The sequence below is a fragment of the Gymnoscopelus microlampas genome, assembly GCF_963454915.1.
Source record: "Gymnoscopelus microlampas genome assembly, chromosome: 7".
Classification (NCBI taxonomy): domain Eukaryota; kingdom Metazoa; phylum Chordata; class Actinopteri; order Myctophiformes; family Myctophidae; genus Gymnoscopelus; species Gymnoscopelus microlampas.
The window spans coordinates 17,259,336-17,283,895 of NC_139944.1; the positions used below are offsets into that span (position 1 = coordinate 17,259,336).

The 24,560-nt window shown below is 42.3% G+C and overlaps 1 protein-coding gene across 2 annotated transcripts; it reads right to left on the reverse strand.

The window, feature by feature from the left end:
* Positions 1-4,255: 4,255 nt before the first annotated feature.
* On the reverse strand, positions 4,256-24,339 carry ell2 (elongation factor for RNA polymerase II 2). 2 transcript variants are annotated; one of them, XM_084063265.1, is made up of 12 exons: positions 24,181-24,339; positions 20,350-20,397; positions 19,284-19,405; positions 16,890-17,053; positions 13,131-13,387; positions 10,063-10,184; positions 9,762-9,834; positions 8,928-9,672; positions 8,310-8,382; positions 7,796-7,967; positions 7,235-7,279; positions 4,256-6,737 (listed from the first exon to the last, which is right to left on the reverse strand). In XM_084063265.1, exons 1-12 carry the CDS (start codon positions 24,313-24,315, stop codon positions 6,621-6,623), a joined length of 2,073 nt encoding a protein of 690 aa, XP_083919391.1. In that variant the 5' UTR covers positions 24,316-24,339; the 3' UTR covers positions 4,256-6,620. The 2 variants fall into 2 exon arrangements, with proteins under 2 accessions (XP_083919391.1, XP_083919390.1); XM_084063264.1 differs by lacking the exon at positions 7,235-7,279 and having other exon boundaries at positions 24,181-24,334.
* Positions 24,340-24,560: the final 221 nt, after the last annotated feature.

A 24,560-nucleotide genomic window follows, 5' to 3' on the forward strand; every position in this document is an offset into this window, starting at 1 on the left:
TGGCACACATTGAGCTTGTAGATCGGCTATTTTCAAATAGTTGATGTATAGGTGGTTAAACTGATTTTTATATAATATTGAATAATACTTTATAATAACTGTTAATTTAAAGGTAGGGTAAGAGATATTTTTTTGTAAATAATTTTTTGTTTGTTAAAACGTTATTCCTACAGAGCGTTTGTTCGGTCACAGGGGTCTCTCTAGCTCTTTACTAAACAGAATATTGTACATTTTCAGGTAGGTGACAACATTTAAGCCAATCAGGAGAGAGCACTCAAAATGCATTTTCTGTTTAATATAGAGCTGTAGAGACATGGGAGACTCCTTTTACTGAACAAACACTCTATAGCAATGAGTACTATCAGAATATAGAGCTATTTAACACTTATTTTAACAAAAGTCACTTACAAAAATAATTTACCCTACCTTTAACTAGAGTGCGCATCAACCCCTCCAGACCCCTAAGGGTCCATTTGGTTCCTAACTATCCAGCATTTAGCTGGATAGTTAGGAACCAAATGGAGCATTTAGGACCCCCTCAAGGACCACAAGAACCACTGAGTTACATCATGTTATAAAGCTTGGTTTTATTACTAACCATAATAAATGAGTCTAGTCTAGATTAGATTTTATTGTATCAATGAAACTAGTTTAATGTCAAGTCAAGGACCCCCAAATTGATAAGTATTTGGCCGCAGACCCCCGTTTGAAAAGATTTCGTGCTAGGGACCCCCATAAGAACGTTTTCAAAGTTATTGGGGTTGAACGACTGCAATGGTTAAAGTGATTTTTGCTGGGGACCCTCCACCTCAAGGACAGGGACCCCTGTGGCAGTTTCAGTGCTACTGCTATAAATGCTACCTGTTGTTGCACATACAGTACACTTAGTTTTAATGTAAAAGGCTCCACTTGCTGGCAAGAAACAAATCATCATTCATCACCATGAGATACTTTAAAAGTCACACTGAGATTTGCATGTATCCATTTAAACCGGTTTTCCCTTTTCTATCATTCACACAACTGCAGTGGAAACAGGAGACATTAAAAGCTACTTGGAACAGTGCCCTGTCCTTCACACTAGTGCAGGATAGCAGGGCATACTGTGTATACTGAGGTGAATGGGCAGATTTCCAAACAGATGTCTTTTACAGTGAAATAGGGGTAATTATATCCAATCAAACTGTCTTAATCCTTTGATCAATGTGCACTTAGAGGTTTGTGCCAAGTTTAAAACTCCACCATGGTATTAACGGTATTGTACTGTGCATGTAAATAGATTTATCTTGGTTGAGACCCCATCCCTGGTCATGGGGTTGATCCAGGTTATTCAGAATGTTATGAAACTGCCATTCATTGGTAGATGCAAAGTATTAACAAGAGCTTGCAACTAAATAACTACATTGGATGCATTGGAACACAGGTTATTTTCCCATTTCCTGAACAGTAATGGTTTTGGACATGTGAGGTTTCCGCCTGACAGTTGACGAAATCCAATTAATTCTGGTGGTTATAGAAATTCCATCTCACACTCAGCAATGGAGCTCAAATAAGGTACACTCCGTGGCTAATGTGCTTAACTGTGTTCAAATGGTTCTGTTCAGCCTTTCGGCAACAAGTCTCTACTCTAGACGGATCACTTCCTTGCTCAACAGGTTTCCCCTCTGATGGGTACGTCTGTCTTTCTAAAAGAGGCACTTGGAAACCCAGGGGAAATGTGCATAGGCAATTTAATCCACAAGTAAAAGGGTGCAGTAGCTGAAAATGATCAGCCACCCTGATTTCGTCACAATGGCCCTCAGGCCATTACAGTTCATTGTGTGAGCACTTGAACCAGGTATATCACATACATGTACACAATGTTTTTTAGGCCATTTTTGTTATTTCCCATGGGTGGCACCATAGAATTTCATGTTTGGAACAGACATCCCCATTCATAGCCACACTGTTCCTGTGTCATAACACGGAAGAGTAAGTCATAATCCATAGGGACCTCCCATGGACATTTACCAAGTACTTTGTTGTTTTTTTACTTCATTTAAACACAAGTAAATCCCATTGTAAATTAAATTAGCAAGATTAAAACAGAAGATAGAAAGTTGTCATCTCCATTGAACCCATTAACCCAGCTATTAGGAGCAGTGGGCACTGGGCAGCCACTGAGCAGTGCCCAGGGACCAGTCCTATAGCGAATGCCCTAGCAAGAGTACTATATAATGTTCCTGGCATTCATGTCTTCTGGTGTGGGAAGAAAGTGATACAGCTGGAGGAAGCCCACATGAACATGAGGGGACATGTACATTCCACACATAATGACCCCAGTGGGCCTTGGCTTCTACCTAGGTTATTATACTTTTGAATTCGCTGGTAATTTAACTTTTTTTAGTTTTAGGTTTAGTTTTTATTAGTTTGTTGTAATATAGGGTATAGATGTGAGATTGAAAAAGTTCCGGAAAAATGTGAAATAGCCAATTTACTCAAGCTCACTTCTACAAATCTATTTAAAGATTTGTGAAAATAGCATCCATAGCAACAACTCTGGTTCCCCCCAGAAAAGTATACTGTAGGTGGTTGTGAAAAAAGGAACATGGCACTTATGACCGTCTATAAATTTATATCTATGGGTTGCAAAGAAGCCTTACAAATCAAAGCAGCATATTCTACAACATTCTTCAACGTTTTTCAGGCCAAGGACCTCTTAGCTGAGGGAGAGATGGAGTGGGGACCCCCGCTACATATTGTATAAAATTGCGTTGCATATTAAACTTTTTCATAGATTTCATAGATAGCTTCAACTTGTTTGACAGCACTATCAGTGATGTGTAAATTAATGTTTGTTAGGTGTATTTTCGGATATTTAACCACTTAAACCCTCAAAACTCAGTAAACATGACCCGTGGCTCGGTCTACTTTTTTTTGCCTTTACAACAAATCACTTTGCCGAAAATAGCCTATCTACAAGTGAATGCATTGCAGCGCATTGAGCTTGTGTGATCTGCTATTTTCAGCGAATGTTCCCCCCAGTATAGGGATGGTAGGGTTCAAGCGGTTGACGTAAAAGAATAGTTCCTATCACAAAGATTTGGCGGCCCCCTGTAATAACTCTGATGACCCCCTGTTGAAGACCCATGCACTGCAAGTTTAACCTTGAAACATAAACAAATAAAAAACAAGCCCACGGTTTCCATGTGGAACCAGGTTGACTTTTTATTAGAATGATTTGTACATCAGGCAGACAGGCTCAGAATTCATTCACAATTCATTTCATTATCAACGGTCTCATCAGAAATGTTACCATGGCATCTTTACACTCTTGCCCCCTTCTGTATTAAGACTAAATTTCAATCTCTCAAAACCCTGCCCCCTCCCCATCATATGTTCACTTGAAGCCCTGTCATGTTATTCAGGCACCAGACCCTTGAAAAAAAAAAAAAAAAAGTTAATTGTAAATCTCCCCTGAAGGCCCCTCAAGGCTGTGAGGGTGATAGATGTTCCCCAAGCCGAGAACCATTAGAGTAACATGTGCTTCATGCTTCCCTGGGGGGGTGGGGGGACTAGTAAGGAGAGGGGGTTAGCACCCTTGTTGCTACATAAAATGGCCAGTGCTCAACAGACAGGAGGCTTGGAGCAGTGGTTCTCAAACTTTTTCAATGTCAAAGACACCCAAATTAACATATATTTGGACATGGACCCCAACCCAAAATACTTGTTCCAGAGACCCCCATAAAATACTTTTTTAAATGTTTGAAAAATATTGCGTTGCGAGCTTGTAGATCGGCTATATGCAAATAGCTCATGTATATAGGGCTTAAGTGGTCAAATTTGTATGCTATATTGGCTCATTTAGCTGGGGACCCCCTCGGACCCCCTCAAGGACCCCTGGGGGTCCCCAGACGCTACTTTGAGAACCACTGCCTTAAGGGAGCTGGGAAGTAATGTGCAAAATTATGGGAGAGCTTTTAAAGGCCTGTATACACTGGGATGTCTGAAATGTGTAATTCTAAAATTGTGTGACTGTCTCACTGGAAAGCATGAAAATAAACCCAATCAGTCACCCTGTATGTTGACAACTTAAGCCTGTCGCTTGCAGAAAAGAGCTGATTTACAAATTAACACGTCGCAGTGTGACACATTGTTGGCTTGTAGATCAACTCTTTTCTGCAACACTGTCGTGCAATAGGACCCGAAATTGACCTTGAGGCGAGTGTAACTGCTAGAATGGAGCCGTGCATTATTGTGGACAGTTTTATCTTTATAAAAAATGCCATTTGATACTTATGTAATGCCTCCCAGGTACAGGGGCTGATATCATTTCCAATCCTCAAATCATAACAAGGCAATCTCACCGATGGTGATCTATGACGGTATGGAACAGTCTGCCGTCGGACCGATGTGGTTCTGACAGTCCACAAACAGCCAGTCCACTGCAGAGACTGGATATTTGACAGAACGTCACAACCATAGGAGAAAACAGCTGGCTGAATTCATATTCATCAACATTTCTCTCAAGGAGTCACATTTGTTTGTTTGGTTTCCAAATGCAAGCCATTTATTCTCAAATGAGAAAGCGTTGGCTTCCATAGATCATTACACTCAGTGAGTGCATTGCCTTCAATAATACAACTTTCTAAAGGAGAGAGAATGAGTCTTCTCACCCTCGCCTTTAAAATCACGAGAACGCAAATCTTCCGGGGAACATACCTTCTAGTATTGACGTTTGGTGTCTCAGAAAATAAAGACTAGATCACAAATGTTACTCCCCTGTTGCAATACCAGAAAAGCATTTAATTTTTCATTTTGGCAATAATTCTAACAAAGGTTTGTAAACATAATCTTTCCCTTGTTGAAATAAACACTCAAAACATGTTCTCATTATTTCATATAACCATTCATCCATCGCAATAAACTAAATCGGCATTACTGTTGGGGGCAAAAAAAGAAAAAAAAAAAGTTCATAATTCCTCCAGTCCGCCACTCTGACAGAACTCAATTTGAGAATAAAGTACTCTTTATCATTCTGATAGATTCGTCCTCTGGTGTATACTTTTCGTTCTTTTTTCTTTTTTAGTTCCTGTAAAAAAAAAGAAAAAAGAAAGAAATCCGCCTGTTTGCCATTGAATAAAGCTGAAGAGGTGGATGCAGTCTTTTCCATAATCCAAAGACAAGTGACTCTGAAAATGACTATCCCCAGTTAAGGACATGTACTGGTTACTTCACATCTCCCCAGTTAAGAACATGTACTGGTTACTCCAGCCAGGTATATCCTGAGTGTTCTGGCTGGTCCCCAAAAAACAAAAGAAAAACACTAGCAGCTTTTTTTTCCTTTTTCCATTTTCTCACTTTTTTTTCATCATTAGTCTTTTTTTCACCTGTCACTCCTGTTAACGCACTATCATGCAAATACATACATCCATACACTCTTGACCAAACACCCCTTCCATTGAACAAAATACTCACTCAGTCTCACCGGGCCTCTCGCTCTCACTCACACACACACACACACACACACGCACACACACAGCCCGTTACCAGACATTTGTAGTTCCTCTGCGTAGCCCCGAAGGGTCTGCCCAACTCAGTGTTGACAAGTGTAAACACCTTAAGGCACCCATAAATGCACCGTGGACATTGAACACTGATGGTGCTGAGAACGCTGCCCCCCCACCCCCGCCCCTGGGGGTGAAACTCTTTGAGTCACCCCCACCCCACATGGCCATTACAACTAAATGTTACAATCCATGCACACACACACTGTTGTCTATGGACTCGGTCAGCTTAAGTGGTTTCTTCTGCCGTCTCATTTCCCTCCCTTTGAACTGAGAACTCGTCACAGCAAAAACAACGTGCTGGACTAGAGTCATCCAATACAGTTCTTTGTAGTGGGCAAGGATGGGAAAACAACGCAGGGCAGCCATCTTAATCGACTGAGACGACATATGGATCTTGCGTGCAAAATGGCTTTAGAAAGTCGAACACATAAGGCCCATGGTAATTCTTTTTTTTTGCATTGTTTGACAAAAGATAAAGTTTTCTTTTTAAACAATAAATCATCTGTGGACTCTTCCTTTGTACGACGAGTCTCAAAATAAATAGATCTACCTCTTTATCTTTAAATATGTGTTAATATTTTCTCTGCTGTTCAAAAATATCTTTGTTTTTTTTTCTTGTTCTTGAGATAAAGTCCTTCAAAAAGGCTAGAAGTGTTAAGTATCCCCCCCGAACCCTTTCACACATGCATGTAGCTCTGTTCACATGTCCAGTGGCCTAGAATTCCAGAGGAGCTTTGGGTAAAACCATTGAGAAAGAAAATAATAATAATAATAATAATAATAATAATAATAATATAGGGGAGCAGAAGTGAAAGTAAGTTAAAGATTGCAGGCAACAACGTAGCCTGTGGAATCAAAAGGTAAGGAAGGAAGGAATGAAGGAAGTCGACAGTAAGGGGGAAGATGGGGAAGAGGGAGGTGGTATTGGAGGCAGTAACAGAGGGGATATGAATAAATAAGGGCCAGTTGGACACCCCCCCTCCTCCTCTCTCAACACTGATTAGCAAAGATGTGGTGGCAGGCAGGCAGGCAGGCCAGGCCTGGCCTGGCCTGGCCTGGCCTGACAGGCTGTGCTTAGCTCCAGGCCTGGGCTCTGCGCTGGTCAAAGTCAGCTATCAGCCGCTTGATGTGGGCCAGCTTGTTGTGCAGGTACTCGCAGCGTTGCTTCTCCTCGTGGTAGTTGGGACTGTGCTGCAGAGACCACACAAAGAGAGAGACACACGCAAACCATCAGACAGGTGCATAATGAAGCCAACATATCGTCGCGGTCGGGTGAAAGCCTTTGTGCAAAACCGTTACTTTTCAGGAAATGGAACGGAAATCTTCAGTAACAGTGAAAATAGCAGAGCTTGTAGATCGGCTTGTTTCACAATTTTAGCTTGACTCTTTTATGACGAAGTAGGTCATTAAATGACTAAGAAAATGGAAATTTGGAGATAGGAGGTTTCTGCCTGACGGCAACATATGTCCTCGGCAATGACTCCTGCTGTGTTTTGACAAAATGCCATATGGCTATAATTGGTATGAAAAAATAACAGAAACGTTTAGTGTTTGGAATGTAAAAAACAAAAACGTTTAGTGCTTGGAATGTAAATTCCCATATGGGCTTAACCAATGCGTACAGCTAAAAATTAGTGCAATTATACATAATTAAGTACATAATTGAATGGTTCTGTGTGATCGCTTACTTGCTTCATCTTCTTGTACTCTTTCAGCACTTCTTCGTGTACCTTCTGTAAATGTTGAAAACAAACACATTAACTTGGAATGCAGTAAAATCATGAACGTACTTTGAAGAGCCTCCCATAAATGCTAGAACTGGGATCATATCGGTTTTTAACATTTAGTCACAGGTTTCCCAAATGACAATTCCAATAATTATTACCATCCTAAAACACTACCATTTGAATATTGTTGCTGTCGGGCAGTGACCTCATATCTGCTTATTTTAACTGTATTTTTGTTAATGCTCTACTTTGGCTCTGTACCTGGACCGCTTTTTTCCATCTACACCAAATCTCTCTGCCAAAAATAGCAGATTTAGTTCCCAAGTGCTAATCTTGGCTAATGTTCCCCCCAGAATATTGATGCTGGTGTGTTTAATGAAAGTGTAATTCTAAAGGTTTTAGGCATATTGTGATTATCGCAGTAATATTGTCAAACGCAATCATTTGGGCCACAATAATCATGACATTTTCATTATCGTCCCATCTATAACTGGAAATATATTCAAGTAAAGCTCTTGGTACCTGGTACTCTTTGGTGCCAGGTGTCAGCTTCCTACACTGGCTGTCCAGCTGGGTGAAGCGACGGGTGATGCTCTCCACGCGGGCGTGCAGGACGCGGTACTCGTCATACTCTGCGTTGAAGTCATCTTTGTAGGTCTGCCGCTGGTCCATGGACACCAAGGGGGTGTACTTCCTGTGAACACAATACAGCATTGTCAAAAGGTTAGCGACTTGTAACAAGTATGGGTGCAACACTGTCTGCAAATGAAAGCTATTGCCATGGGCATGCAAACTTCTTCAGAAAGTCTCTTTTCCAAAGACAGAAAAAGTCATGTCAATACTGTCCAAATAAGTCCAAAGTTATTTTCTGTCAGTGTGCGTCCTTCAAGTTCAGGTGTGGCTTAAGTCATAAAACATAAAAAAAGAAAAAAAAGAAATCACAATTACTACAGAGCAAAGGGTAATAATGGGTTACAAGTTTCACTTCCACTTCAACAGGACAGGATTGTTCAGTTATCAGGGTTACAATACTCACGCTACATAGTCTGGCATCACAGTGGTGGAAGAGAAGTCTGTGGAGTGGACTGGCTTCTCTTTGTCCGAGGAGTCTGAGAAGCAGAGAATCAGCGTTAGATCATATATCCTCTCTGGAGAGTTTAACTACACCCATGGTTGAGAACGGTACAGTATAGAAAAAGACAGCTCACAAGATTAACTGGAAACCCCTTACAAACAAATTCAGTGGTCTAATGTGAAAGCATTCAGACTCCAAAGACTATACTAAAAAATAAAAAAAGGGAAAAGTGGAGGCATCAGAATGAGTATGATTGAATGAAGTCAAACAGAATGTGGTTCAACATGTTGAGGCAAAGTACAGCTCATTGATATAAACCACGTAAAAGCAGAACATGAAATGCAGGCATGATAAAAGACAGGATACAGCAAGGAATCTCTGCGAAGACAGCAGTGATCACTGCATATGGTTTAGTCGGCTGTAGACTCAGACACTGCAGAGACACCAAATTGAGATGGCGTCTCCTTTGCAATGCGGCCATGTCAGTATAATGTTGAGGATAAGCTAGACTGCAACCAAAAAACCTGAGACTTTTTAGCTAAGCTTGCTGCTGCAAAAGTACATGATGCAAAACCACACCTTGGTCTTTGTGGGGATTCTTGGTGATGGGCTCCCTCTCCCCTTGCTGAGCACGGTGCTTCTTCCGGGGCCTCTCAGCCTTCCCCGTTTGGCCGCCCTCAGAGGGCTTCTCCTGGTCGGCCACCCTGGGAGGGCTGCAGTTGCCCTTCTCCTTGTGTTTGTGTTTCTCTTTCCTGCTCTTCTCCCTGTCCTTCTCTTTGTGCTTCTTGGGTTTCTTCTTGGACTTTATGCTAGTGTTGGCGGACAAGGGGGGGCTGCTGATGGCGGTGGAGGTGACAGTGAGAGAGGTGCGGGGGGCCGGGCTGAGGGAGCTGGGCGGGCCGGGGGCTGGGGGGGCGGTGGTGGTGGCGGCAGGGGGGCGGTAGCGCTCCTGCAGATTCCGGTCTGAGGGGAGTGGGCTCCGGGTGGGGGAAGGGTCCCTGCAGGAGGAGCTCTGGTCCAAAGGCAGGTCCTGGGTGCCGCGGCCCTCAGGGGTGCTGGGGGAGTTGGAGTTGGAGCTGGGACTGGGCTGCTGGTGGTGGTGGGAGGAGGAGGGGGCCGGGTGGTGGGAGGGCACGGGGAGGTGGGGCGGCGGGCCTGAGGTGACACCGGAGGGTAGGAATGGGCGCTTGGCGGCGGGACTGCCGTCGTCGTCGCGGCGGTCGGATGAGGAGGACGACGCGGCTGGGCCACAGTTGATGTGGGAGATGCGGGGCTTCTTTGGTGCCAGAGGGTCGGTGAAGTTGTGCTCTGGTGGTTCGCACTTCTGCAAGAGTGAAAACATAAAACATTACCATTCGGTGCGGTCGTCCAACTCACTGCGTTTTGTGTCTGTGCACGTGAAGGTGCTCTTACCTGTGGGGAAGCGGGGACACCGTCTTTAGGAGAACTGCTGGACGAAAGCGGCTCAGTAGGAAGACCCAATTTGCTGTTACAATACAGGAAGAGGGTGGGAGGTATAGGGAGGACAAGTTATGGACCACTGTTTTTTTTATATTAGGTCCTGCTTACAATAATACATCGAATTAAAAAAGGGACTCTGAAAGCACAGCATCAAAGTTGTCTGATCACTGACAGGAAGCACCAAAAGGAGTAAATGTTTGCCTAACTAGTTCAATCAATCATATACTTGAAATCAAGACAGATGTTTCTGTACCGAGCCAAGATCCTGTCCACTTGGACCTTGTCGTCTTCATTGTACCCAGGCCAGTCTCTCTGGACCTCACGGTAGATGAAATCCTTCAATGTGTACGAGTTGTCTTTGTTCATATTCGCTATCTGTTTTGTGGGCACACACAGACACACACTTCAGTAGACGTAAAATGCTAAAGCACTCAATTCCATGTGTACATTTAATGGCGTGTTGGAGAGCCATCCCGAACTGTGGCCTGCAGTGCTGACGCGCAACCTGAGAAAAGCTAGCCAGATATTGTAATCTCTGAATCACGTGTTCACAGAATGTACTGAAACTTCCCATTTCTTGTGCTTGCTAAACCAGTGCACGGCATACATCTGCGTATGTAAATGTATGTTTTAAGGCTAAGTGGCTTGCTGTGCACACGCATTCAATAGAAGCCTTTGTATTGCCACAAACGGGGTTTACTCAGAATGATTTGCATTCTATGCTCTAATGCCTGCAGAAGGCCAGGCGTTATGCACATGGCACCTTCAGCACATAACTACTGGTGACATGACAAATATCACTGCTGTATATACTGTATAAATATATTTATACAGTATATCCTATATTAGTTTAGTGTGCTCTTGCCACAGGGGTTTCCTACATGAACAAAACCGTTTTGTCTGATAAATAACCCTTAAAGGAAAGCCCTCAGCCTCTCTCATCCATGGTTAAATGTCCATCCTGTTGCAACGTGCTCCCTTCACAATCAGTTTTATGGTAACATCACAGGTTTGCTTTCCATTCACAGGATGATGTTGCAACGTGCTCCCTATCCTTTACTTACTTTGTTTATTTGGTCATAATGCTGGGTTCGCATTGGCAGATACAAAAGATACAAAGTTACACAGCATATTTGTAGCTTTGTATCTGAAGCTCAACTTTTATGTAGCTATTGTAGCAGCTACAAATGTTGGATGTATCTTTGTATCTTCATGTCGCTGGCTTCCATTGAAAATGAATGGTAGCCTGTATCTTTGTAGCTGCCAGTGTGAACGCAGCATGAAACACGCATATTAATGAACACTATGACATGGTGTAAATACATACACATAAGTGTAAACATTCCGGATTTAGCAAATGATACTTTCCCTGAGCATTAGTCCCCAAATACATGAAAACATACAGACATCCAATACAACATAGGTTAACAACATCACTCACCAACATCAACAAGAGCCAGAGGCATATATTAAAACCTAATTCAGAGTAAGCCTACTCTATAAAATCAAGGTCTTGGGTCACACATTTGGGCTCGACCGTTGGCTGGAATGTGTGTCTTTGGTTTTGTTTTGTTTTACAGGCTGTTTGTATAGCTTTTCTAAGATGATTTCAACGTGGATTTTGTTGTTCATTAGTAGGATGCATGTAATGCAGTGAGTAAGTTCAAGTTAGTATTTGCAGAATGGCGTACCGCTTCATGTTCCACGTTGGTAACTTTGCACTTGCCTGTACAACATCATCTCAGCATATTAAATCAAGTTAGAACAGTAGATTTGGTAGTTTTGCAAAGAAAGCAACACCTTTGCATAAATTGCCGTTACAACAAACATAATCATTCGTTTGGAATGTGCAAGAAACATTTGTGAAACATGCATGATCCATAATGATCTTGCAGAGCTTTCATTCCACGCTGTACTATCACCGAACGAGGATGCTACTGTATGCATGTCTACAGTGAGGAGCAATGATCCGGGAGTGGGAGGGGTCCTCTCATAATTCCGACATTGCATTATTCTGAACGTTGGGTTAGTGTGAGGTCCAACCCACGCAGACTTCATTTGGGAGAAAAAGGAAAGCGGTAGAACCAAAAACGAGCACCCTCCGTCCATTCAAATAACAATTTGCCGGGTGCACGGCTTAAGAAGACTCACAATGTATATAAAAAAATAAAATAGACTGCACTCTGAAGTCCTTTTTAATTAATAAGGGGGCATACACGTAAGCGTTTTGGCGTCAAGCCTACCTCAGTGCACGCTGGGTAAGACCTAGCCGGTTGAATGTCTAAACGGAAGTACCTAAATTTGGCAGAAGTACCTTCCTGACGTTGACACTTTACAAATCTGTTTACAGAATTCGTGAATGAAACACGATTGGTCGTTGTGATTGGTCGAAAAAGATACGTTTCTGGGGGAAATACGTACGACGGAAGTCCCGCCTCTATAGACACTCTGAATGAGGTTGTGACCAGGCTTTTCTTTTTGCAGATGAGAAAAGGAATGAGGCTAATCTTAACATGTATCAGAAGAAGAATAAGCGGCCAGTGGTGTTGTGTACCAGGGGGGGCCCGGTAGACAGACGGACATTAAGAAGACAAGGACTTTAGCTGCTGTTTGTGGTTGTAAAATGTAAATAGCCACTGTGAGTCCACGACACTGTTAATCTCAAAGACACGTTGCAATGACCCATCCCATGGGTTGTGTGTTTTGGTATGATTCTAATGGTGTTGTTCTCTGTTCATGTGTAGGAGGAGGGAACCAGCCTGCAGGGGCCTACAAGACGAGACACACCTGACTCCAATCGTCTCTGGAGTATTTAAGCAGGCTGGTCAACGCCATTTTGCCTCGCTCTCCTACACAGGAAACATTGTTTGTTTTTGGTTCCTTACTTTGTTTCTGCACTTGCACAAAAAAATATGTCTCGCACAGCGCACGAGAGACATGCTCCGTGCCACAGTTACAAGTTCATCCAAGGGGAAGCACTGACTTCTGGCTACAAGCTCACAAGGCATTGCATTGCCTGTTGTGAGCGTGTAGACCTGTCATTTTTTTCCACATGGAAACAATATTGATGATTATGCGAAATAATTACGATTATCTCAAATAACTGTGATTATGTAATAACTCATTAAAACCGGGAAAGCTTCCGTGTCATCTTAGATTTTTGCGTTGGCTATTCAAAAATAGCAGATACTTGCACATCTGCTATTTATGATTTTTTGGGGGAAAAACTACTCTGAAATACTGATTTAGAAGGCATATGTAGAATGGGCCTCAGGTCCTAATTGGATAATTGTGACAAGCCTAAATACAACAACACACTACCTGTGTCAGGGTGCTCCCCAGAGAGCTGCGGTCCTTCTGGCTGACCCCGTCCCGCTGCAGCCTGGCCAGCACCTCCAGTTTCTTGTAGGGCCTCAGCGCCAGCAGGTGGATGATGCGGTCCCGGTACGGCCGCTGGGCCACAGGGTTGTTGGAAAGGCACTTGCGGATGGTGTTGGCTGGATTGATGGGTGTGGAGCGCTTGCGTTCCGGGCACACATCGCCCGACGGCGCCGGCTTTCGGATATGGACTTGCTTTCCTGAGATGACAAAGAGTGAGACATTCACACAATGTTCTGACTAGAGCCCGACCAATGCCCATCCCCAACTTTTTCTAATCAATTTGAAATACTTAGATTTTATTTAAGTTTCTATTTGATAACATTTAACTAGAATTTATTTCATTTAAATACATAAGTCAAAATAAAACTAAAAAACATATTTTTTACATTTTCACCAAGAATGACATGCCCAAAGTAGGCTGAAAGTGGTAAAAAAATCGGCCACTGTGTGCTTGTATGTGTGTGCACGCGCGCGTGTGTGTATATTAATAGCTCATTATCAGCTATACAGTGGAATTATTTTGACCTGTGTGTGGACAGGATCAGAACTAGCTGTGGTGGTGTTTTTCTATTATAAGCCAACAAACTCATAGTGAAGCTGTGCTAGTGTGCGTCATAAGTCACCTGATTACAAACATATGCATGGCCCAATTTATTTCATTGTTATGTAAATATTCAGCTTATGATGATAGGCCAATAATTTTGTATGAATTCCTTTGTGTGTGCATTGCCTTATTTAGGCCACTAAGCAAACAACAGCCTAGCCACCGGCACTCAAAGGCGTTCGGTTTATTTTAGTGTCAGGAAAAATAAACATTTAAAATGGTATCTTTGGAACCAGGGGAGAGTGTAAAAAGGCACTGGTGGTGACAACCAACTTCTAATTAATTGTGATGTTTTTCAAATAAAGGCATCAACTTGTCACACAGAAACACAAGAAGAAAGTCTACATGTGTCATGCATCATGCAAGACTGCTTAGTTTGCAAATACTGGTTTCTTTGGACGAGTATAAAGTCATAAAAAAAGGCTGAAAACATCTCTGCTCTGGTAAGCTCTGCCTCGTCAGGATGATTTGACACTTGCTTTACTGCTTTACAGTCATTATGAATTCTAAAGCTCTTTAAGAGATTAAGGTGAGAGGACAAGAGAGAACGTCGCTGTCCCCTCTCTGCACCCTGACTAAATGCCATGACCGTTCAGTCTGAGGAGCTCCCACATGCAGTTTTGAGTCGTCTCAGGCACGGGTGAAAGACTGAGGCAGGTGAACCATACGTCAGCTGCTACTAAGTCTTAATCTTCAGCAATAAGCGGGCGAGTGACACCATACGTCAATTAATATCATGCTCAAATCCTGTTGAATTTGAAAACGGCCTGAACCACCATTCAACTCCATTCCTAATCAGGATTGAACTGTGAGGTTACAGGGTATCTGCAGGTTTAGCTAAGTCCGATTTAAAACTCAGATTTTAAGACTTTTTTGATACCACTCAGAATAATATTTAAGACCAATTTATCAATAACAAAATCAAACAACGACACCAATAACTCAGGTTTAGGGTAACATTTTTACCCATATTTAAATATAAAATATGGGTTCCTTATTGATCCTTTTCTATTCTTGGTAGTTGTTGGCAAAAAGTTGGCAAATGTTAAACATTTTTGGGCCTAACACTTGACTTTGTCAGTACGATGGTATAGCGCACCAAAAATGGTTTATGCTACTCGTGAGCTCGTAGATCATTTTTGGCAAACCTCTTTTACAGACGTTCCAGAGCCGTTTAGCTTAGCACAACGCAAATGGCATGCTGTGGTTATAAATAAATGTAGTAGGCCTATTTAGCAAGCGTCATTATTTAACGTCATTGATCATTTGAGATGAGATTAAGATTCGGAGTCAGGGAAGGCAAGTCCATTCATTTACATGACCATTCATTTGCATGACTGAGTGACTGTATCACTGTTAAGCGACACAGTTCAGACACCACTGCACGATGATCGCGGCTTTTATGATGCTAATTAATGTTCCCCTACTTCACCACGTGTGACAACTTGTCTGTGGCATTTTTTAAAACCTTACAATACAAATGTAATACTTTGTCTTTTTAAGTCCTTTATAAGGCCTTATTCGGACATAAATCAATTTAATAACTTTTTAATAATATAATACCAGCGCGGACACCCTGGAGGGTTACAGTAAATGACAAGATGCAAGCCTGAAACCAACAGACTCAGGAAATGATGAGTTTTCCACCGTTTAATGGGGTGCTTTACTTGTCGCCAGCTGCAACATGCCCGCGTCCCACCCCTTTCTTCTGTTGCTCCTCTCGTTTTCCAGTTTCCATCTGGGCCGGGCCATATGCAAATGCCTCCCCAAGGGCTACAAAACAGACCCAAGGAAGCAGCTTCAACTCACTTTTCAAGTTTGTAGCAGCTGTGAGAATGGATTCTGACCAAGACAAACCAGCACTGGATTTGCAAGAGAACGGCTACAGTACCAATAGAGGCCTGGATAAAAATCCACACTCTACCTACCCAAAATAAAATAAAATAATTAAAAGAAAACCACACAGTGGATACGCCAATACCTTTGTGTAAAGTAACATGGATGCAAAACAATGCAGGGATATATATTGTTCGGTTAAACATACAGAAATGATAGTCTAGGGTACAACTATTCACCTTCATCATCTGCAGCCTTCAGAGTAGTACATCTGAATGAGTGATATTCTAACCAAATGTTTCAATGACAAAAACATTTGACGTTCTATCCTATATTAAAATTGGCTAACGGAGGGGTTGGCGGACCTCATCACTCTGACTCAGTCTCAGAAATAACCATCAACAAACCCGATATGCCCATATATAGGCAGGACCACGGCCATGTCACTATGACTACGGCCACGTCACTATGACTCAGACATAACCATAAACAAACCAGAGAGTGCGGCGCTCGAACTGATCTTCAAGCTAACGGTGCGCAGTTCCTCTGACACTTTGCCGTTGCGCATATAAATTAGGCATAAATCCTCTCAGGTGCAACATGTTCTTTCACAGTAAAAGAAATTAGCCTCAGTGGATCAAGGCACAGCTAGCTTTGGCCTGGGACATTACAGCAACATCAAGATGTTTCGCAGCACATCCCTTGTCGCTAAGTCCCCCAAGTATGACAGGGCAATGTAGGTTAAGGTTGTGATAGGGCAACAGGGAACATATGATTAAGTCAAGAGAGATTAACTTTTACTTTTCCACTTACATGACCTCAATTCAGGCACGGAGTGGTACAGTGGACAAGAAGACAGGTGCACGTGTGTTTGTACGCGGCAAACGCTGGAGTGTGCAGAGAGTGAGACTTCAGCCCTTTCCATGGCATGTTGGCAGGCTGTGTGTCAATACTACCCAAATAGCTTCCTTTGACTCCCTTTTGCCTCCCTTGGCCCTTATCAGTGAGAGTGCTAATCTGGAAAGACTGAGACGGCAAAATGGCTTAGTCAGCCACAACAATAGCTTTGAATGGAGCTAGGCTGGCAGCTTTCACCTATTCAGTCCCGCAAATGGGACTGAGTCTGAAAAGAGGGGAGGGGTGTTGATAGCACACAAAGCCAATGTTGGCGTGCTGGGATCTAGCCCGGGATGTGAGCGCGGTGCTGTTGGCAGCAGGTGAATACCAGGGGATTTCTATGTAGAGAGAGACAGACTTACCTCTATACTGGCCCCCAGGCTTGATGACTTTGGTCCCCCGTTCACGTGTGTCCTCCGCGGCCTGGGTCATGCGCTCCCGGGTCACCTGGTAGGAGTCGTTGGTGGCGCAAACTGTGACCTTGTCCTGTATCGTCCCCAACGACGCCAGGTGGGACGCTCCCGGGCTAGAAAGAAAGATGGGAAGCAAAGAGGGGAGAACACTTTTTAAGAATGTGTGATCACAGAAGATCGCTTGAGTAACAGGTTCCTGGAAGTGCCATCAACCACTATATCAAGATACTTAATGGACCATACCGATGGTCTGGCATGTTTAGCCCATTCACTGTGACTCACTCTATGACATTATTGCCAACCGTTTTCCAAAGTATAATATGGTTTATTTGCATTCAACTGGATTCCATTCATTTCAGTACGGTATGGCAATCAACTTGCAGGGACTTTGAATTTCAAAGTACATAATCTAACACAGTTAACATTATCAGCCTTATTAATAGCATTATCTTTGCATTTTAATGTGCAGATTGATGTGAAAAGTCTAGTGGAAAACTGTCTCTGGAGAAAATATTTATTTCCGAAGAAATACACACAAAAACAATGTATTTTATGTAAGATACAGTACATGGCTGAAGCTGTGAATAGACAATGACATAGTATATTGACACCATAGGGTCCTTTGATTAAAAAGAGACACTCTAAGGTGCGTTCACACAGGAGGAAAAGATATTTTTCACGTCGCTTAATTCACTGGATATTTGTCGCAGGGACAAATGTGTTAATTTGTGTGTTCGCCTACTCGCACATGCTGTCAATCACTGTACACATACTGGAATGTAAACGGTACTGAATACCAATAACGCAGCACACCGTCCAATTTCATGACTAAAACATGGAGATCGTTTACAGTGAAGCCGTCAAAGAAGGCACAGGCAGAGGGCGTTTTTTTCCTGATAGCTCTCCTATCCAAAGGGACAACTGAGGAGCTGCTGCTAGGTGAGACGTCAGACGAGTGAATAAATAGAAAGCAGCTTGTTGACTCAAAGATCAACTTGAGGGCTTGTTTTATTTGCTGGCACATACAACAGGAGATGTGCAGACTCCTCCAGCTTAAAAGTATACATTTAATTTAACTCAGAAAATTTACAAATATAACCCTTGCGGGTCCATGTATATATAGACAATTGGCTTTATTCCAAGCCATGTTTATCCGCACGCATACTGTGATTGGCTAGGCCGATCACGTGGCGACTGTGATTGGCTAGGCCTGATCACATGGCAGAAGTGTAGGCTCATAACGTGGCGGAAGTGTAATGTAGCCTCCGTTATGATGTTAGCTTACGTCTTCGATACACAGCAGCAGGAGGACACAGCAGCAACTCAACTCATGAGCAGCAACTCACCAACTAGCACGACGACACTTCAACTATGACAACAATTTGCTGCTGCGTACACACAGTGTTGCTGTATCACCGATGTGCGTAATGTCATCCCGACATTTACGATGCTAATAATCGCTAACCGTTAACATGGGCTTGCCCATAGATGATGCCGATAGTAAGCTAATAATAACTAACCGTTAACATGGGCTTTCCCCATAGCCGATGCTAATGATCGCTAACCAGCGAATGCAGTTTAGGTTGTGACCTCAGACGGAGTGACACTGAATACCACTTCCGGTTAACCCTTTCACAAAAAGAATTCTCTTACACAAGAACAAAAACAACATGTACCGCCGATCTTTTAGGTTCTGACCTCAGACGGAGTGAGACTGAATACCACTTCCAGTTCACTCTTTCACAATAAAACATTTACTCTTATTCCAAATAAACTCCAAACATTATACAGTAATGTCTACCTTCTCTGTCTCCGATGTGCGGGCCAGGCTACTAGAAGTGAGGGCCCGAACCTCTTGTTTGGTTACATTTGTACCATGTGTTATAAATGTAAGCCCTTTCTTTTCGCGATCAACCATGTCAGATATCACCACCATCGCTTGCATGTCACTTTGTTGCGGAAGTCTCAGACATTGCGCAAAGCCAAATGAGTTTGGCAAGCTGTTGGCTATAGGGTTGGTGACAGGATAGATCTGGTTAGACACAAACTGCATTCTTGGTGTGTCAAAATCTATAAATATTCACTAAAAAAGGTAAGCCGATTGGCTGTCAAGACGAGAATGGTGAAGCGAACTTTGCTAAACCTGGTATATCGCAACTTGAGCAAATACAATTCATTCAGTAATTTGTGTTGCCCGGTTCACCTCGTTTGTGCCGCCCACTCTTTGTATTGACTTTGTATGTAATAACATCGGCCATGTAAATATCTTCACATATGTGAACACACCTAAGCATGCTTTACTTGGGTGCGTGTGGTTCGATAGGATACACCAAAATGCTTTACCTGGGCGCATTTTGTTGGATACACTCAAAGCTTCCCTGAGGGTTGTCCTTGCCCACATTGGACAAGTAGAAGTCAAAATTCTGGAAGGCGTCTGAGGAGTCAGTCCTGGGAATTTTAATGCGCTGTAAAAGTTCAAGCAAACAGAGAATAAATCAATGAATGGAAGTAATTCATCATGATCTGTCCATTTGCCCCCTTGTGCTTGGAGAGGTGCTTGGAATTACGCCCAGGGTGGTTTGTTAGCAGTAGTCCATCTCTGAATATAAGGAAGTAATATACCAAGAAACCTCCATGTGTGAAAAAAACTCTTTCCAAGTAAGCCGTTGTTCTCATGTTCTAGTTTGCAGATCAGCTTACAGTTCAGTGTGTGCCTGCGTGTGCATAGTTCCGGCTGTGTCTACATCCGAGCTATGGCCTTTTGATATGAACAGCCTGGGAACTTGCAAGAGATACAGGAGGGTCTATGAGGCAGGAATATGTTGGTGTGTGTGCAATTTCTTTTTTATATCATGGGCTAAGCTACAGACAATGTCAAAGCAGTACCAAATATTGGGAAGAGATTGACTATTTCTGTGTGTGTGTGTGTGTGTGTGTGTGTGTAATTAGCTTGCCAGAGAGTTGGTACACCTTGAATATACAACTTAACACATTGGGTGCCAAAACCGTATAAATACGTTTTTTTTCTTCACAGCACCAGGAGATATCATTTTCCGAAGATTTAGACTCCAATCCACTTCCTGGTTAACTTATGACTTCAAAAGCCTGTATCTCGGCTCCACAAAAATGGTTAAAAATCCTGGCACTCAGTGTACTCTGTTTTTAAAAAAACCTGGCACCCAATGTGTTAACAAGCAATATCCATCACTGATACGGAGTTAACAGTAAATATTCACAACTATATTCTACAAAAGAAAAATAACCTGGCTCACAAAGTAAGTTGCCACACCGCTGGAGTAGGGAAATAACACAAAACAAAATCTAATATCTAGCGGTATTAAAAATTAAGATACATTTTTATTCTAGAACAGAGTGTGATTTCCACCAATAAGGGAATATAAATACTTACGCCTTGGAGTCCTTTGAATTGTATTGTTGGCCGCGAAGTAGGTACATTCTGAAAACGAAGGAAAACATAATTTAACACTTTGCCAACATAGTGGAAAAATACAAGGTTCATCAGAACAAATAGGCTAGTAGAGTAGACACAGAGGCTGTAAAAGAAAGCCTATTGAGGTGACATTCATAAATGTTGGCATGAAACTTTAGGTGACATGTTACATAATCAGTATGATATGCTATATCTCAGGCGTAGGTAGACTAGATACAGAGACACCAGGACTTAAATCTTCACGCTAAATCTACTGTACCCATTTGGCATTTCATGTGGTATAGAGGCCTTTCTTCAAAATATTCACTTTCATACATCTAACAGCAAACTGTGGGACAGAAAATTGTGGCTTTTTGTGAAGGATATTTTTGACATTTCTTCTTGTGTGGTATGGTCTTTGAAGTCTTGCACTGGTGGCTACTTGAAACAGGAGTGGACAGCCACGAGCATGCAGTGGCTACTCTGTTAGGATGGATGTGCAGCTCAGTACTGCCCACTTCTCCACTCAGCTGTAGGATCATTTGGCTAGATTGTGAGACTCCAAAGTCTGGTATCGACTGCCTGGTCCACACGGAATGTGGCATTTTATTAACAACAGCCTTTCTGCATTTCTAGAGTCCAAGTCTTGTGTGGAAAATTAATTTGTTGAAATACAAGCTCATAGCTAAAACAAGGCAGAGGAAACCGATGCTAAAACTCCATGATTTAGGAGCCAGAGAAACCCCTTGATGACTAGCTAAGAAACTGAGTTTGGACAGTTTAAGCTATGTTACTGTTCCTTGCCGCTATGTACTGAAGTTTCAGGATCAAGCCACAGTTTTCCCTACCCTTCCCCCAACATAAGGCCTACACTCACACCAACTAGTCCACACACACACACCGTTCTGATCACATTTCATGTCACCACAGAAGGACAGGGTTAGCCAGCTCTCACACGACTGCAACTAGTTTAGTTTTAGCCCCCCATGGCATGCACATCACTGAGAGGGGGGAGAGGAACAAAAAGCAGGCAGTTTTTGGTTGCCCAGTCAGCAAGAGATGGCAGGCTGCCGTTCAATGCAGTGTATGGACCCAACATTACCACATAAAAAAAAGGTTGCAGCATAGCTGTCACAAAAGAATTCCTTCAGCTAGTGATGGCTGCAAGTTGTAGCTAGATACAGTGAGGCTTAGTAACTAAGTTCTTTCTGAGGGGTTACATTTCATGGTAGATATAATATTACTTTGGCACGGTGATAGTTTTCTATATCACATACAGATACATCGTCGTGTGTCGTGATGAGCTTAAATGCTGTCACAGTCTGAGGGCTGAACATTCTGCTCATATGCTAGGCTATATGTAGCCTGACTGACAACCATGGCCTAGTATGTATGTAACCCTGTTGTTGTTGACCTCAGATAGCTTGGTGTTGGGTCTCTTCACCCTGGCTGCTTAATCCAACAGCCTGCCTGGCACTTAAGCAAGATAATATCATTTATTAGAATTTAAAAAAGGAGATTAACAAGTTACATTTGATCCCCTGTAGGTGTATGGGTAAAACCTTTAGCAATGCTAGCTTCAAATGCTTCACATATATACAAGGAGTGCTTTATATAATCCACATCTTTTTACGTGAGAAACGGACCAATGTCCTCAACTCAAGAAAAATAACGTGAATAAATGTAATTGCATTAGTTTATGTAAAATATAGATCACATGAGGGGACATTTTCTCCCCAGATGTTAACTTTAATTTGGGGACAACTTGCTGGCACGTACTAAGCAACGCCTATTAACTCTATACCCTCAAGAGACGATCAATGAAAAAAAAAACTTCTGCTGTTCTTCCTAGGCATATAACGTTATAATTATATACCACAGCCAGCAAGCAACATTCACTACAATGTTATATTTCTCTAAAAAGTATCGCATGTTAATGTGGCCAAATCGGTAAATAATGTATCGATTCATTCATCCTTCCATAGGCCTAAAGTTACATTAAATGTTACAATAAAGGGGCTACGAATAATGAATTCATCCAGTGACACGTTCACTGTGACGTTAATCGTTACGTGGGGAACGCTGAACTAAATGGACTTTCACAGCTCCTTCTTCCCATCCGGTTCTATTTATAAGTTAAAACAATATCGGTCATCATCTCATTTGCATTGGTAACTTTATCCAGTAGAAAACATGGAGGTTCACTTTTAGCTTCACTTTTCAACCTGCCTGGAACGTCGTCGTCGAGAGTCACGACTCGCCCTCTCGGAGGAAAAAAACGTTTTTAAGTGTTTTACTGTGTTAAAACTAAACGTCGTCAAATAATAAGAATAAATTCACTAAACGTCTAGTCGCTCGACATTTTTTCACTACACTAGTTCCATCCCCCCACCAACTAACCGTTTAATGTCATTATTCCATTAATAAGGTTTGTATTTGGACACAACAAGAAGCAGAATGTCGTGTTTCTGAGTTTAATACAAGTTCAACTTAAAGAAGTTTCCTTGTTTGATTTAAAAAACTAAAATCATTGAGCAAGAAAGATAAAAATGGACTTCAGTTTGTTGTTGGCAGTGTTGCCATGTCGGCTTCTTATAAGCGACTTTGGGCTTATTTTTCTGTAAAGTTGCTTGTAAAAAAAATTTGGGGCTTGTTTCTTAAGTGTACGTGCTTATTTAGGCTCGTTTCCAAATGTTTTAATCATTATTTAAACCAGTGGTTCTCAGATATTTTCATGAAAATGTTTGTGCCAGGGAGCATTTGTTAGAATGTTTCAAAAAGAAACTTCCACATTTTAGTGCAGGAGTTTTTGAAAATAGCAGATCTACAAGTACACAAAGAGCTTGTAGATATACATTTTCAAATAGCCTGTGCATAATGCATATCGTTTTAAAGCGCTCGTGTGGCCTAGTTGCTTCTTTTGGGCTTGTTTTCCTAGACCTAATTGCTTACTTCTCTCACAAAGTACGGCAACACTGGTCGTTGAGCCACAGCAGGGGAGAGGAATGAAGGAGCTAACACTGCTGTGGCTACAAAAACCCTAAACTTTACCATCCGCTTTTACCGTCTAAAACACACTTGACAATTCATAACAGTTGGTTAAAACGTGAGGCCAAAGTGTCATTTCAACTATACGGCGGTTTGCAACGTGACAATATGGTGATTTCATTGATAAATATGGACAAATCTAAACGCAGCTGGTCAGCAAAAACTTGTCGTGTTGGCTAATAAGCTAACCGTACATACAGTTAGCTGTGCGTGGCACTCTAGCCGAATACCAAAACGCTCGTCCCTAAACACAGTCGCCCCGGGGCAAATCCGGCGACGGTTTTCACCTGGTATTCCTTAACGTTCCCTCAGTGAAAGTATGCCCAAACCTAACCATAGTCCTCAAAGTAACCTCAGTAAAACTATGCCTAAACCTATCCTACACTTAAACCTCAGTAAAACTATGCCTACGCCTAAATCTAACTTTATTCCTATACGTAACCCCAGTAAAACTATGCCTAAAGCTCTAATCCTAACCTTATTCCTAAACGTAACCTCAGTAAAACGGTGCAAAAACCTAACCTTATTCCTAAACTCAACCTCAGTTAAACTATGGCTAACCTCTAAATTTAATTCTAACCTTATCCTCAGTAAAAGAAGAATACAAGAATACAAGAACCGCTGGTCCGTGAAAAAAATGGGGGCGAATGTGTTTTGGGGCGAGCCTTCCAGTTACCCCAGCTATCTACCCGTTATGTCGGCATAATGTCGGGTTTAAAAGTAGTTTTTTCATCAAAACGGCTGGGTTTTCTTGTCGCTCACCTTGCTGTTTTGGTGGCTCTCTATGGCTCTCAGTGCCGTCTCGGTCAGCTTGACGTGCAGCACGGTGACTCTGTCCGCACTCTGCCGGCCACAGTTCAGTCCATAGCTCCCATCCTGGGAGAGCGCTGCCGCCATCTTTAGCAGCCCTCCACCATCGTCCCTCTGACTGACGGGCTAGATTCAATGCACTTTAGGTTCTGTACGAGCTGTGGAGCAGGGTTGCCAGGTTGTGTGAGAGAAATAAGAATGATAATGTAGAAAGGACTACAAATCATTGTCCACTGTTTTACACCTAATGACCTAGGTACATAGAAATACTGTTCATATAAACAGAGCAACTAACTTGTAACATAACTCAATTACATTTGAATAAATTCCTG

What these genes read in the sequence shown, in the direction of transcription:
- ell2 (XM_084063265.1), bottom strand. Translation starts at nt 24,315, where the DNA reads ATGGCGGCAGCGCTCTCCCAGGATGGGAGCTATGGACTGAACTGTGGC. An exon ending in AATTCAAAGGACTCCAAGGC is followed by an intron (nt 19,406 to 20,349) that starts GTAAGTATTTAT and finishes GAACTTTTACAG; the next exon opens with CGCATTAAAATTCCCAGGAC. An exon ending in ATCCAACAAAATGCGCCCAG is followed by an intron (nt 17,054 to 19,283) that starts GTAAAGCATTTT and finishes CTTTCTTTCTAG; the next exon opens with CCCGGGAGCGTCCCACCTGG.